Source organism: Danio aesculapii, chromosome 8 (assembly GCF_903798145.1).
Source record: "Danio aesculapii chromosome 8, fDanAes4.1, whole genome shotgun sequence".
Classification (NCBI taxonomy): domain Eukaryota; kingdom Metazoa; phylum Chordata; class Actinopteri; order Cypriniformes; family Danionidae; genus Danio; species Danio aesculapii.
In genome coordinates this window covers 27,437,225-27,450,112 of record NC_079442.1, presented here as the reverse complement: position 1 = coordinate 27,450,112, position 12,888 = coordinate 27,437,225, and the positions used below count along the sequence as shown (strand labels likewise).

Below are 12,888 nucleotides of genomic sequence, written 5' to 3'. Positions count from 1 at the left end.
GTTGAAAGTGGTGTTAGAGAGGCCAGCAGGGGGCTCTCAACCTGCAGTCTGTGTGAGTCCTAATGCCCCAGTAAAGTGAAGGGGTCACCATAACCCTGGTGTCCTGGCCAAATTCCCTCCATCGGCCATTACCAATCATGGCCTCCCAATCATCCCCATCCACCAAACTGGCTCTATCACTGTCTGTCCACTCCACCAATAGCTGGTGTGTGGATACATGCTTTTACATAAACATGTGGTTCATGTATTTTGCATGCTTTGTTTCCTACACCGCAGAGCTGTCAAAAGAGTTGTTGTTCACAATCACATTAAATACAAATTTTTAACATGAGAGAGGCAATTAAACATTTAGTTGAACCACGTTGGGATAAGCTAGGATTAATTAATATTGTGCGTCACATAATTTCACAGTATCCTTAGTATAATAAATTGTGTAAAAACATGTATGATAACATTTAGCAAAATCAAATTTATTCATGCGTCTATATTAATTATGTTTATTAATATTACTCATTACTTCAGTGTATAATTAGACAGTAAGAGCTAGGTATTCATCACCCTGTGCTAATGCGCATTTTGAAGTAAATCAAAGGAACTGCCAAAATTTGAATAATTTTTTTGCTCCTTTGAGGTGGTTTTGGACTAGTGCGAGAAATGGTTAATGCAAATAATGGGAGACGGAAACATATTTGCTGAATAAACTCTGACATAGTGAGCATTACACCAAAGTCCCTTTAAGGCAAGTCATTTCACATCTTTGAAACATCTTTCAGGCAGTATGCTCGGGCATTCTGTCTGAATGGGGAAACATCAAATTCTCCAAAACTGCTTGCCAAGCTTACATTTAAATTTCATATTAGGAATCACCAATACAATTAAACAACAACTGTCTCTTTAGTTTCATTTCTAAATGTTTGAATCAAACAAAATCTGCAGAAACTGACGTCTGGCCCAAGCCTAGTATTGTCAGTCTATAGCGATCGATGATTGGCTACTGTACTAGAAGGCGGGATTTATTCGCCATATAGCATATAGCAAGACTAAGTTAACTATATCTGGTGTCTAAAATATCTTTTTCACTTATAACATGAAAGTAAGGTTAACAAATTAGCTTTACTCAAATTAGAGTGATACAAAAATGAGTATACCCCACAACAAAAACTACTTTATCTAGTTTGTATGGCTTTCATGACAGTATTTAAAATTATTTTAATGACAGCATTAAAAATCATGAATAAAAAATGATGAATTTATGTGTCAGAATTCAATCATTTTTGGCAAAGTAGCTTTTTACATAAAAGCTTTATTAGTCTTTCTTTAACAGACAACACTGGAAGAAAATACTATATACTATTATAACATGTATTACAACTTGGCTGTGTTTTGGATCATTGTCTTGCTGAAATATCCACTCTGGTTTCATCTTCATCCTCCTGATAATGTAGATGTTGTACTAAAGCAGTTAATATTCATTTACAATGACGAAAGGCAGAGGGTTGTTGAATAACTACTAAGAGATTTCAGTTGCTGTCTGGGCTTTCCATGCCTTTCTACACCTTCCTTTCTTTATGTGTTCAATACTTTTTCCCTGTGTCATTTCATTTTATTACACATAACTTAATTTGTAAACTAATTAGATTTGTTTTCTTTGCATATATGGATTTCTTCGTTATCAACATCAGGTAAAATTTCAAGTCAACGGCACCTTTAGAAATATGTTTTCTGAGAAAAATGGTGACATGTGCAATACTTATTTTCCCTGTTATGATTTTTTTGTTTGTTTGTTTGTTTGTTATTTAGTTCTCTTTTTTCTAATTTTCTGATTGTTTTCTCTGATTGGTGCAGTTTCTGTGCACGGTGGTTGCCATTTTGCTCCATTACTTCTTCATGTCGGCGTTTGCGTGGCTGTTTGTGGAAGCTCTGCATATTTACCGCATGCAAACAGAAGCGAGAAACATCAACTATGGGGCCATGAGATTCTACTATGCTATTGGCTGGGGAGTTCCTGCCATTATTACCGGTACTCTCTCTCACACATGCACACACAAACAGAGATATTTAGGGTTTCACTCAGATGTGCTCAATGATATGTGTGTATGTTGAAGGGCTAGCAGTCGGGTTGGATCCGGAGGGCTACGGTAACCCAGATTTCTGCTGGATATCCATGTACGATAAGCTCATGTGGAGTTTTGCGGGACCAGTTAGCGTCGTCATACTGGTACTGGGCTTCTCAGAGTGTTTATGTGTTATTTTTAAGCTTTAAGTGTCTTTGTGATTCACTCTTTGTGTTTTGGATGGATGTGGTTTGGAAATAATCATGATTATTTGAATTTGTGTTTTACAGATGAATGGTGGGATGTTTTTAATGGTTTTGCGTATGACATGTAATCCCACTCAGAAGGAGATCAAGAAGCTGCCCGTCATGTGAGTACAACATCATGAACCTTATCATCAGCAATATTAAGGAATAGTTCACCCAAATATTAACTTTCCTCATCATTTACATACACTCTAGTGGTTCTAAACTTTTATAAATGTCTTTCTTCTATTGAATACAAAACATAATCATTATAGGGATTGTTCACCTTAAGATGAAATTTCTGCCATCATTTCTCCTTTTCCACTTGTTCCTGTCAAACACAAAATGAAGAATGTTGGAAACCAGCAGCTGTTGACATCCATAGTGGAAACAAAAAAAATTGGCTGTTTTTTTCAATCATTCTTTATTTTGTGTTCGACTGAAACAAATGTAAGAAGAGAAATGATGGCAGAATTTTCTTTTTCGGTGAATGCTCCCTTTAATTATCCAGTTTGAGAGGAAGGAACCTTTTTCTTCTTCATGCTTCAGCCAAGCAAAACAAAACAAAAGATTTTATAGACTGCCTGGCCAAAGAAACATCTCTGTTTGGATTTAAGTATGGAAATATTTAGGAGTCTGTGATTGGATCTTTATTGCGGTGATTAATATATTTATTAGTTTGCTCTTATGTTTGCCAACAATTCTTCTAAGCACTAAATGATGCAGTGTACAGCTTTTTATTTCTTAAACAGCCATCAATTTTGTATCCAATGGCCATATTCCAGGATGACAATGCCAAGATTAATTGTGCTCAAATTGTGAATAAATGTGTTTAATTAGTTTAATTCTGTAAACTGCTGATGACTTCTACCATATTCAACCCTCTGTGGTGTGAAATTTCCATCTAAACAATGAATTACAACCTCATTATTATTATTATTATTATTACTATTATTATTATTATTATTATTATTAAACAAAACACAAATTCTTGCATAAAGGGAATTAAAAGGACTACTATGTTTTGTCAACTAATTATGCTGTTTTAAGTCTTTTTGTCGTATCTTTGAGTAAATCAGATATTTTTATTCTCAGTTTTATCTAACATAATTTGATAGAAAAATAACTTCTTTTGAAAAATTTCACATTTTCAAAATATTTGATAGTTAAAACATAATGCCTAACATACTGTAGATGCTTAAAATTTAATTGTTATCATTTAATTTGTTGTTTTTTTTTGTATAAAATAAATATGCCATATTATTATACACATAATATGCTGCCATATTATGTGTACATATTTTACATTCATTTTTAGACAACACAATACCAACATTTTAACTTCAGAAGATTTGGGAAATCAATATTTGATGGAATAACCTTGATTTTCAATCACAACAAATTAAAACATTTGTTTTTTTGACCAGGGCTCCATTTTTCATATCTCGGTTAAATGATCCAAGATGATTTTACAGATCCTGGATCTTTTAATATTGATAACTAATCTCTGGCTAATTTGGTTCTTAAAACAAGCTCGCGAATCAGATTAAAATGTCTAAGATCACTGCGTGTGTTGTGAAGGACAGATCTCAATCCTCAAAATAATGATCAGCATTGCAACAATTGGCAGACGGCACAGCGGCGTAATGGCATCATCTGATTAACATTCAAATATCCATGTGAGCAAAATTACATCAAATTGGTAGTAATTTGTTAAATATGATACACAATAACTTCCACTTTTGTACTGGATTGCAGGCTTTACACTCTCATGTGTCAAGAGTGTTTAGCAATTAATTTAGTTTTACTTTTAGAGAGAATTTTCTTCATTATAGTAGGCCTATTCAAGTTTCTTAAGCGGCGTAAAGAAAAACTGGCTGTGTAAATTAATTTTGCATCAAAAAAGCATTTTGATATTGGTAAAGGTGTCAGCAACTTTTGTGAAACATCAAATCACCGTCATATTAGCTGAATATTGTGCATGTCTATTATCATACATAAATTTTACTAAAGCTGGTACCTTAAAATAGTATGCATTTGTATATAAAAAGTCCATATAGTCCATTCTCTTTGAACCCCTTGGGGAGAGAACACCCCGTGACAGTTTTTGTACTTTTATTTCAGAGTGCAGATTGCATACGTTTTATTTATATATTTTTATAAACTTTAAACTTAAACTGAAACTATATAAATATTTTTATTTGTATTTTTTAAAACTGTTTTACTATTTCCCCAAGTGTACTGTATATTACTACTGTAAGAAAATATCAGCATTTGGTTCATACTTTCAATATTACCTTTGCTTGAAATGACCTGATCTAATCCTGTTTATATCAAATGAGCCTGCTCCCCAGCAGGTTTGAGCTACCAGAACTGATGCTATGACAACAAGTCTCGGATGAGTTTTGAAGAACGAAACAATCCTGAATCTTGTCAAATCGTCAAAAACCAAATCCAGCTTATTGAGTAATCCACGTACGAAGAACTGACCCCAGTTGTCATTTTAATGACAATGTTTCTTATTTGAAATGTGGAAGAAATTTTATTAGACATGTTTGGAATTAATACTTTTCTTTTCCAAATTTATAGAAAACCATCATTATATTGTATTCAACTAATAAAAATTATGTCATTTTAATGAACATAACTGATTTAGTATTAGTTCGTAATACTGTATTGTTGCATAGATATGTGTTTCTATTGACAATTCATGAATGAAACTTGTTTTCATCCCTTTATTCTTTGTACATTTTTTAAAATTCTGTTTCTCTCTTTCCCTCTGTCAGTTCTACTATCCGCAGTGCCTTCTTCCTCTTATTGTTGAGTACATGTGTTTGGCTGTTTGGTCTGATGGCTGTTAATAACAGTGTCCTGGCCTTCCACTACTTGTTCATTATCCTCTGCTGCATACAAGTAAGTGTGGATCTCTGGGTTGTGTGTGTGCTTGCGTGCGTGCGTGCGTGTGTCTATATACTTATATTTTTAACACTGTAAACCTGTAATGTTATTCTCCTCGTCTCCTGTCTCAGGGTTTGGCTGTGCTGTTGGTTTTTACTGTCCTGAACTCAGAGGTCCAGGAGGCCTGGAAACTCGCCTGTCTGGGCAAGAAAAGCCCCGGTGAAGAACCGCCCAGACCTCCACAGATTACTGTTAGTGGACACAAACACACTTATCAACCCCTGTGCACAGTTACACATGCACATCTTTAGCACAAACCTGTATTTGAGCTCACGGAGTGAAAATAAGCATGTGGATTTGTAACCTGTTGTATTGTACTGTATGTGTTCAGGGCCAAAACCCGTACAACAGCGCCTCCCTGCTGGAGCAGAGCGGATTACACCGCATCACACTGGGAACATCAACCATCTCTTCAGTCAGCAGTGCCAGGTCTGTCACCTCTGTAAAATAATTCATTCCTCAAAATAAATACTTTTTTTTTTTTAAACAAACAGGAAATTTGGTATACAAGAGATTCTATTTGGTAATACTTTAAATGACGGTGTACTTGTCAACATGACTTAATGAATTTGGGTTAATTAAGAACATTTTGTACAGCTTTTATGATTTCATAAGTTGGTGTTAAATCATAAACAGATATAATAAAAATTAATTGTTAGTTCATGTGATACATATGAGTTTTTTAAATCAATAATAAAGGAATATTTTTAGAATATAATGCCTTTATTCAGCAAGAATACATTAATTTGGGCAAAGGAAGTGATGATGATGATCATAATAGAAATTAGTGGTGTAACGGATCACAAATCTCACGGTTCGGATCACACTGCAGTTTTTGAGTCACGGATTGGACCATTTTTCAGATCAGCAAAAAAGGGAAGAGACAAATGTCATTTGCTTTCTATTTATACAAAAATATTACTGCAAAAAACATTGGTTTTAACAAACAGAACATTGAACCTGTCATTTTAATAAAAATAAAAATAAAGAACCAAATAAAAAAAGGGAAAATATTCAATACAAAAAATATCTTTGCTATTGTTGCTGATAATGCTAAATATAGAAACCATCTTGTACAACATAACATATTCATTTTCAATTAATGATTCAACATTTCACATTTAAATCTTCACGTTTCATTATCGGTGTATCATTTTTGAAAACCTATTCAGTGACATTATTTTGATGGTTGTTTGTCGCTACCCATTGGTTACATAATGTAATTGCTACAACATTCACCAGCATCAAGTTTCATTAAACAGTAATTTTAATCTTTACCATAAACATCCGTGTTTATATCTGAGCTATAAACTGTTCTCCCAGTACTTCTGTGTAATTTAATTGTGTGTAACTGAAAAAGTATAAAAACTGAATCTCTCTCGATCAATCGCAGATTTGAATGCAGCGCTTTGAAGGATTAATAAACATATGCAAATCATTATCATTTATAATTCATCTTGTGCGGGTTTGAATCGAGATCATGATCTTTTAATGTTTAATTGTGCAGCTTTAAACCGAATACATTAATGCAGACTAAGCAAACAGTTACAGAAAACACCTTTAATTAATAACCTAAGAAAGTATTTAGGTAGGTCCCACCACAACTTTATTTCGTCATTATTATATTTTACAGGGAAGCCAAATTGCTTTGATACACGTGATTTGAACGACACGGGAGGCGATCTATCTGCAATTGTTGTAAATGTTGGATTAACCTATGAATTGAAGAAAAAAAGTTATTAATCCATGGGTCACTGTGTGTTCGAACTGTGGGTTGTGATCCCTATACCCCTAATAGTAATGTTACAAAAATTGAAAATTGTATTTAAACATGTACAAAAATATTCAAATCACAATTTTCACAGGATTAATAAATTTGTTGAGCACCAAATTAACATATGAAATCCAGATATAAATAATTTTTATATTAAAATGTATTAAAATAACAGTGGTAGAAATAGTTGTTTTATTTCACAATATTACACTTTTTACTGTATTTCATATTCAGAAAATGCAGATTTGGTGAACAGAAGAAATTTCTTTCAAAAACATCTTACCAACCCTATCCACATGTGATGAAATAATTACAAAAAAAAACCTGTAAACTTACTAAAGTCATAATTATGACTTAAAAAGTAAACATTATGGCTTACCAAATCAAAATTGTGACTTACTTACTTACTTGAATGCTCATTACAATGGATGCAACAGAAATATAACGTGGACACCAAAATGGCAGCATAGTTTTTACAGTGTGGACACCAAAATAGCACATCTAGTCTATGAGCCATGTGTCTTGATCAGTGTGTAACAAAAGCTGAAGTCTTGAAAGCTGATGTGTTATTTCTGTTCCCTCAGGGAAAATCTCTTGGCACGGCAGACTCTAGAACACACTCTTGCTCACACTGGCGCCACTGACCTGGACGTGGCAATGTTTCACCGCAACGGAGGTACACTAGCACACAATAACCTGCATGCATGTACGTATTCACACACAAACACACACCTTACGGTGACAGTTCACACAAAAATTAACATTGCTGTTATTTGAATAATTTCAGGGTGTATGCAGGAATCCTAACTGTAATTTCAATACCTTTTTAAGACTTTTAAAGACCTTCTCAGAATATTTTAAGAGCTCATCGCCACTTCAAGTTCTAATCAGTATCAAACCTTTAACTTAATAAACAGTTGTTAATAAACAGTTGTAGTTAAATAAATCAATGGAGCACAACCATGCAACAGAACTTGGATAAGCTCGGAAGAAACAAAGATTGAAAGAATAAATTACGTGGTTGTTTTCAGCGACAGGTTTCAGTCCCCTGTTTAAACTCGTCTTTCTCCAATCAGGAGTATGCAAACTCACATTTTCCCATTTCGGCGTCTGTTTCGCTCTATGATTTCGCTACATGTGGAGAGCGTCACATCACATTCCCGCGTTTGCCGCAAATTACGTGACATCACCCAGGTAGAGGAGCTTGGGCGGACACGCCCTGACCCGAACCAATAGTGTGGATCGAGCACGCTGTTGTTAAAATTAGGAGGAAAATAAATATATTTATGCTTTTTTGGAGTCAAACACTTTGGACAACGCTTGAACAAATATAATACTTTGTAAAAAAGTGATTAATACTTTTAATATTTTTTTAAGGGCCTCAATTTTCTCATAATTGATTTATCAACTTTTAATACTTTTTAAGACCCCACAGACACCCTGAATTTGCTATATACACATTTGATCAATTTTAATTGAATTATTCTTGGGCCATTCAAAAAGTTTAAAAAGTTAGAAACAAAAACATATACAGACAAAACAAAATTAATTCCAGACAAAACATGAAGCCAACTGATCGGTGTGTGCAAAAAACCCTTAACAGATTTTACTACATTAATAGCTTTAATACAGTGCCTCAGCAAACTGTCCTGAGTGTGTTCACAACAGTCTAGAACTCAAGCTTTCTGTTCCACAATGAGGTTTAGATGAAGGAAATTCTTTTCCAGATATTTCACATTTTCACAGTATCTCCTATTATATTATATAAGAAAGTCTTATTTCAGGGGTCTTAAACTGCCGGCCCAGACAGTTTGTGGTTTTTCTCGCGACATACACATTGGAAAGGCTCTGCACGGTACTGACCCCTAGTCTCTGAAATGGTCCCCCACCAAATTGAGTTTGAGACCCCTGTCTTATTTGAATTAATCTGGCTGGAATAAAAGCAGTTGTAAAATGTTTACAATAATTTTTAGTCAATATTTTTAGCCCCCTTAAGATTTTATTCATTTTCTTTTCGGCTTATTACCTTTATTAATCTGGGGTCGCCACAGCGGAATGAGCCGCCAACTTATCCAGCATATTTTTTATGCAGTGGATGCCCTTCCAACTGCAACCCATCACTGGTAAACATCCATACACACTCATTCCAGTGACTTTCCTAATTAACCAAACTTGTGTAGTTTACCTAATTAACCAATTTTAATTACCCTTTAAATTGCACTTTAAGCTGTATATTATAAGCTAAAATATTATGTATTATCTGTCTATACCTATCATATCAAAGACAAAAAAAATAGTTATAAGAAATGATTTATAAAAATGATTTTATACAGCACATATTTAAAATTTCATTAATAAAGCTAATAATTTGTCCAGTTTCTTACTTTGCTGCTGTTTTCCTTCATAAGACCTACAGCAAGTACATCATCTTGAATTGTGTGTGTTCATTTTGCTCTGCCTTAATGTGTTTCTTTGACTCCCAAATTGACAGTACCCATAGATTTGCATTTTATGAATCACTAAGGACCACAATTTCAGCTAAAACATTTTCGTTCTATACTTCTACTGTAGAAAAAAGTGATTAAATGAACAGCAGACTTTCAGTTTTGGGTGAACTGTCCCTTTAACTGCTCATTTTTCATGTGTTACTGGTAAAAGTACAGTGTTGATTAGACAGATCTCGGAAATGGTGAGTTGTCATCTTGCACCGTCTATCAGGTGAGGACTCAGATTCAGATTCAGACCTGTCACTGGAAGAGGAGAGGAGTTTGTCCATCCCATCCTCAGAAAGCGAGGACAATGTCCGTCTGCGTGGACGAATCCAGCGACGCTTCAAACGCACCGGCCATGGAGAACGGCTACTCACAGAGGCCACTCACAATGGCGGAAAAGGTACTAATATTACTGCAGTCATCTGTATTATTAATATTACTGAAGCCGCAGGAGTGCAGAGACTCAGATTCGATGTTAGTTGTGTTAGTGATGGGATGGCCAATTGTTAGTGTATGGAACTGTTTATGTGTCAGATCTGGATGGCAATGACCTGCTCTCCTATTGGCCAGCGCTGGAAGGGTGCGAGGCGCACTCTCTGCAGAAATGGGGCTCAGAGCGACGTCTCGGGGGTGACTACAACAAGGACGCAGCGAATAACAACCAGCCAGACGCAGCGCTGACCAGTGGAGATGAGAACGGCCTCACACATAGACACCGCAAGGGTGAGGCACACTTTGAATATAAAATGCTATTTAATATTAGACAATACTGATCAATTCTTATATCTTAATTGTGTTTGCTTAGTCTTCAAATTTTAAACTTGATATGCCTGGTATTTAATGCCTTACTTATTATTATATTAATCTTTATAAACATGCAAATATTCTTAAGAATATACCACTATTATCTGGGTTGTTATTAGATAAAATATTTATGTTTTATTAACTATTTATATATTAGTTTTCTAGAAGAAAAAATTATTAAAAGTTCTATTCCCTCATTCATTTTGTTTTTTCTGTTTAAAATAACAGAAAATTAACCTTTAAATTTAACTTCAAGCTATATTATTATTTATAATTAATCATTTGATGTACTAAAATAAAAGATGTAGATACAGATGATATAGTTATTTCTAAAAAGAAATAATAAGAAAAAGGATAAAGCACACAATTATTATTATTAGTATTAATAATATTTTAATATATACTTTTAGCTATTTTTATTAATTTATTTAAATTTGTGTTAGAACATTTAATCAATTCCGTGCGTGTTCAATAAGAAAGGTGAGGAGAGGATTTTCTTTAAGGTTTAACATATTAGCAATTTATGGATACAAATAAATAATTCGATTTACAGACTTCATTTCCTGACTTCAACTTATATATGCAGCTGATATTAACAGGTGGAGTTTAGTGAAATTCGTCACTTGTCAATCATTCTCCAGTCCTCCATTGGCCGCACCCATACATACATCCTCTTTTTCTACTAATTCTCTGCACAATGTCAAAAAGCTCAACTGCAAATTCTGTGCTGACAGGAAGTTTCACTGCAGAGATCAAGTTAATTTTAGACAAGCTTCATCTACTTCTGCATAAATGCTTCTTTAGTATGGAAAACATATCACCTTCGAGAAGAAGATCAGTTAATATCACCTTTAAGCAATACAAATACAATTGTTTAATGAAAAGTAAAAGAGACAAAACTATGTTTAAAACATTCCTTTGTAATTCCTTTTTCCTAACATGTGTTAGCTATATTTATTTTGTTATTATAATCTGCTATCTTGTTGCCATATTTTTATCTTTACATGCAACACTTAATCTTGAAATTATAGTAACATTTATAAGCATTATTAGCATAAACTTGCATAAAAATATTTAAACCTTGAATTGTTAAACTTTCAGTATTTTACAAGATTGGGGATTTTTTTATTCATTTACACATAACTACATTTCATATTTTCATTAGATTTTTTAAAAACTTTTTAGAAACAAATTCAATAAATAATTTAGATTTTATGAATAATTAAAATTGTCATCGGCTTTTTGCCATCAGCCAGAATTGTAATTGTTTAACTATTAATCTCTTTGCATGTGTTCCTCAGGGATCCTAAAGAATCGTCTGGGCTGTCCTCCGGCTCTGCAGGGTCTGTCTGCTGTGGGTCGTGCTCCCAGCGAGATGTCCTGGTACAGGACCTCCACACTAGGCCACCGAGGAGTTCCAGCTGCCTCCTACGGTCGCATGTACTCCGGTACTGGCTCACTGTCCCAACCCGCTTCACGATACTCGTCCCGGGAACACCTGGATTCAATAGCAAGACGACAGCGCTCCCGAGACAACCTGGACCTGCTGCCTCGTCGGCGCGAGCTCGGTGCAGAACACCTGGGTGGGTCCAGAGAGAGGCTGGGTTCTGTTCACAGCATCCACGCATCCAGAGAAGACCTGGTGGGCAGGGGTGGTTTAGCAGGATTAATGGGGGCCGAGGGGTCATTAAGTGGCTCCAGATCGCAGCTTAACACCCTAACAAGGCAGCAGGCTTCTCGGGAGCACCTCGGAGGGGCTCTGATGAGCAGCCGGTCTCGTGAGCAGCTGGAGTCTAATGGTGGAGCGCAGCCCTGCAGAGAGTGGCTGAGGACCCTGCCGCCCCGCCAGCTCTCACACCCCGACCCGCATCCGCCCTCCTCACCCCCTCCACCAATCACAGAGGAACCCCACGAATCCCTGCCCTCTCGCCGTGGGCGCCTAGACTCTGCGCCCCCGTGTAGGTACCCATCGTCATCTGCGGCTGCACCCGGAGCCCCGTCCAGTCGACCGCCCTCTAGTGAACACCTGGATATCCTGTCCTCTATACTCGCCTCCTTCAGCTCCTCTGTGTTAACCCCACCCCCTAACCCCTCTGGCCCCTCCCCTTCCCCGCCTCCTCCTCTCTCTGCAACCTCTCAGAGCGTCTCTGAAGTGTCACCTGACTCTGAGTAAGTCCCACCCCCTTTTGTGTCACTGATTGTCCGCTTCCTTGTTGTTTGACTGTCATCTTTGTGTGCTCACCAAAGATGATTGTTTCTGTAATTCTGCAATTGTTTGTTGTGGATTAAAAATGTATGAGTTTTTCCATAATGCACAAAAGGAGGGTTTACAATGTCAAACCTCCTTTCTATAAGCAAAAATCCATTTCGATCAATTGTAATTTTAGCATGATTATAATGGATGGATAGGTTTGATATTAGCATTTTGGGATAGATAGATACAGAGCGTCTGGAAAGTATTTATAGCGCTTCACTTTTTCCACATTTCTTTATCCTACAGCCTTATTCCAAAATGGATTCAATTCATTTATTTGAATTAGCCTTGTGCCTCGAAACAATAC

General features: G+C 35.7%; 1 protein-coding gene across 1 annotated transcript in view; it reads left to right on the top strand.

Moving 5' to 3' along the window:
* Window positions 1-12,888, top strand: part of celsr3 (cadherin, EGF LAG seven-pass G-type receptor 3) — an 86,813-nt gene that overhangs the window by 70,371 nt on the left and 3,554 nt on the right. Inside the window, 10 exon segments of the mRNA XM_056463538.1 lie at window positions 1,846-2,020; window positions 2,106-2,218; window positions 2,345-2,424; window positions 5,086-5,212; window positions 5,329-5,448; window positions 5,589-5,686; window positions 7,616-7,707; window positions 9,750-9,923; window positions 10,058-10,246; window positions 11,629-12,496. Of these exon segments, the coding sequence (XP_056319513.1) occupies window positions 1,846-2,020; window positions 2,106-2,218; window positions 2,345-2,424; window positions 5,086-5,212; window positions 5,329-5,448; window positions 5,589-5,686; window positions 7,616-7,707; window positions 9,750-9,923; window positions 10,058-10,246; window positions 11,629-12,496 (2,036 nt within the window).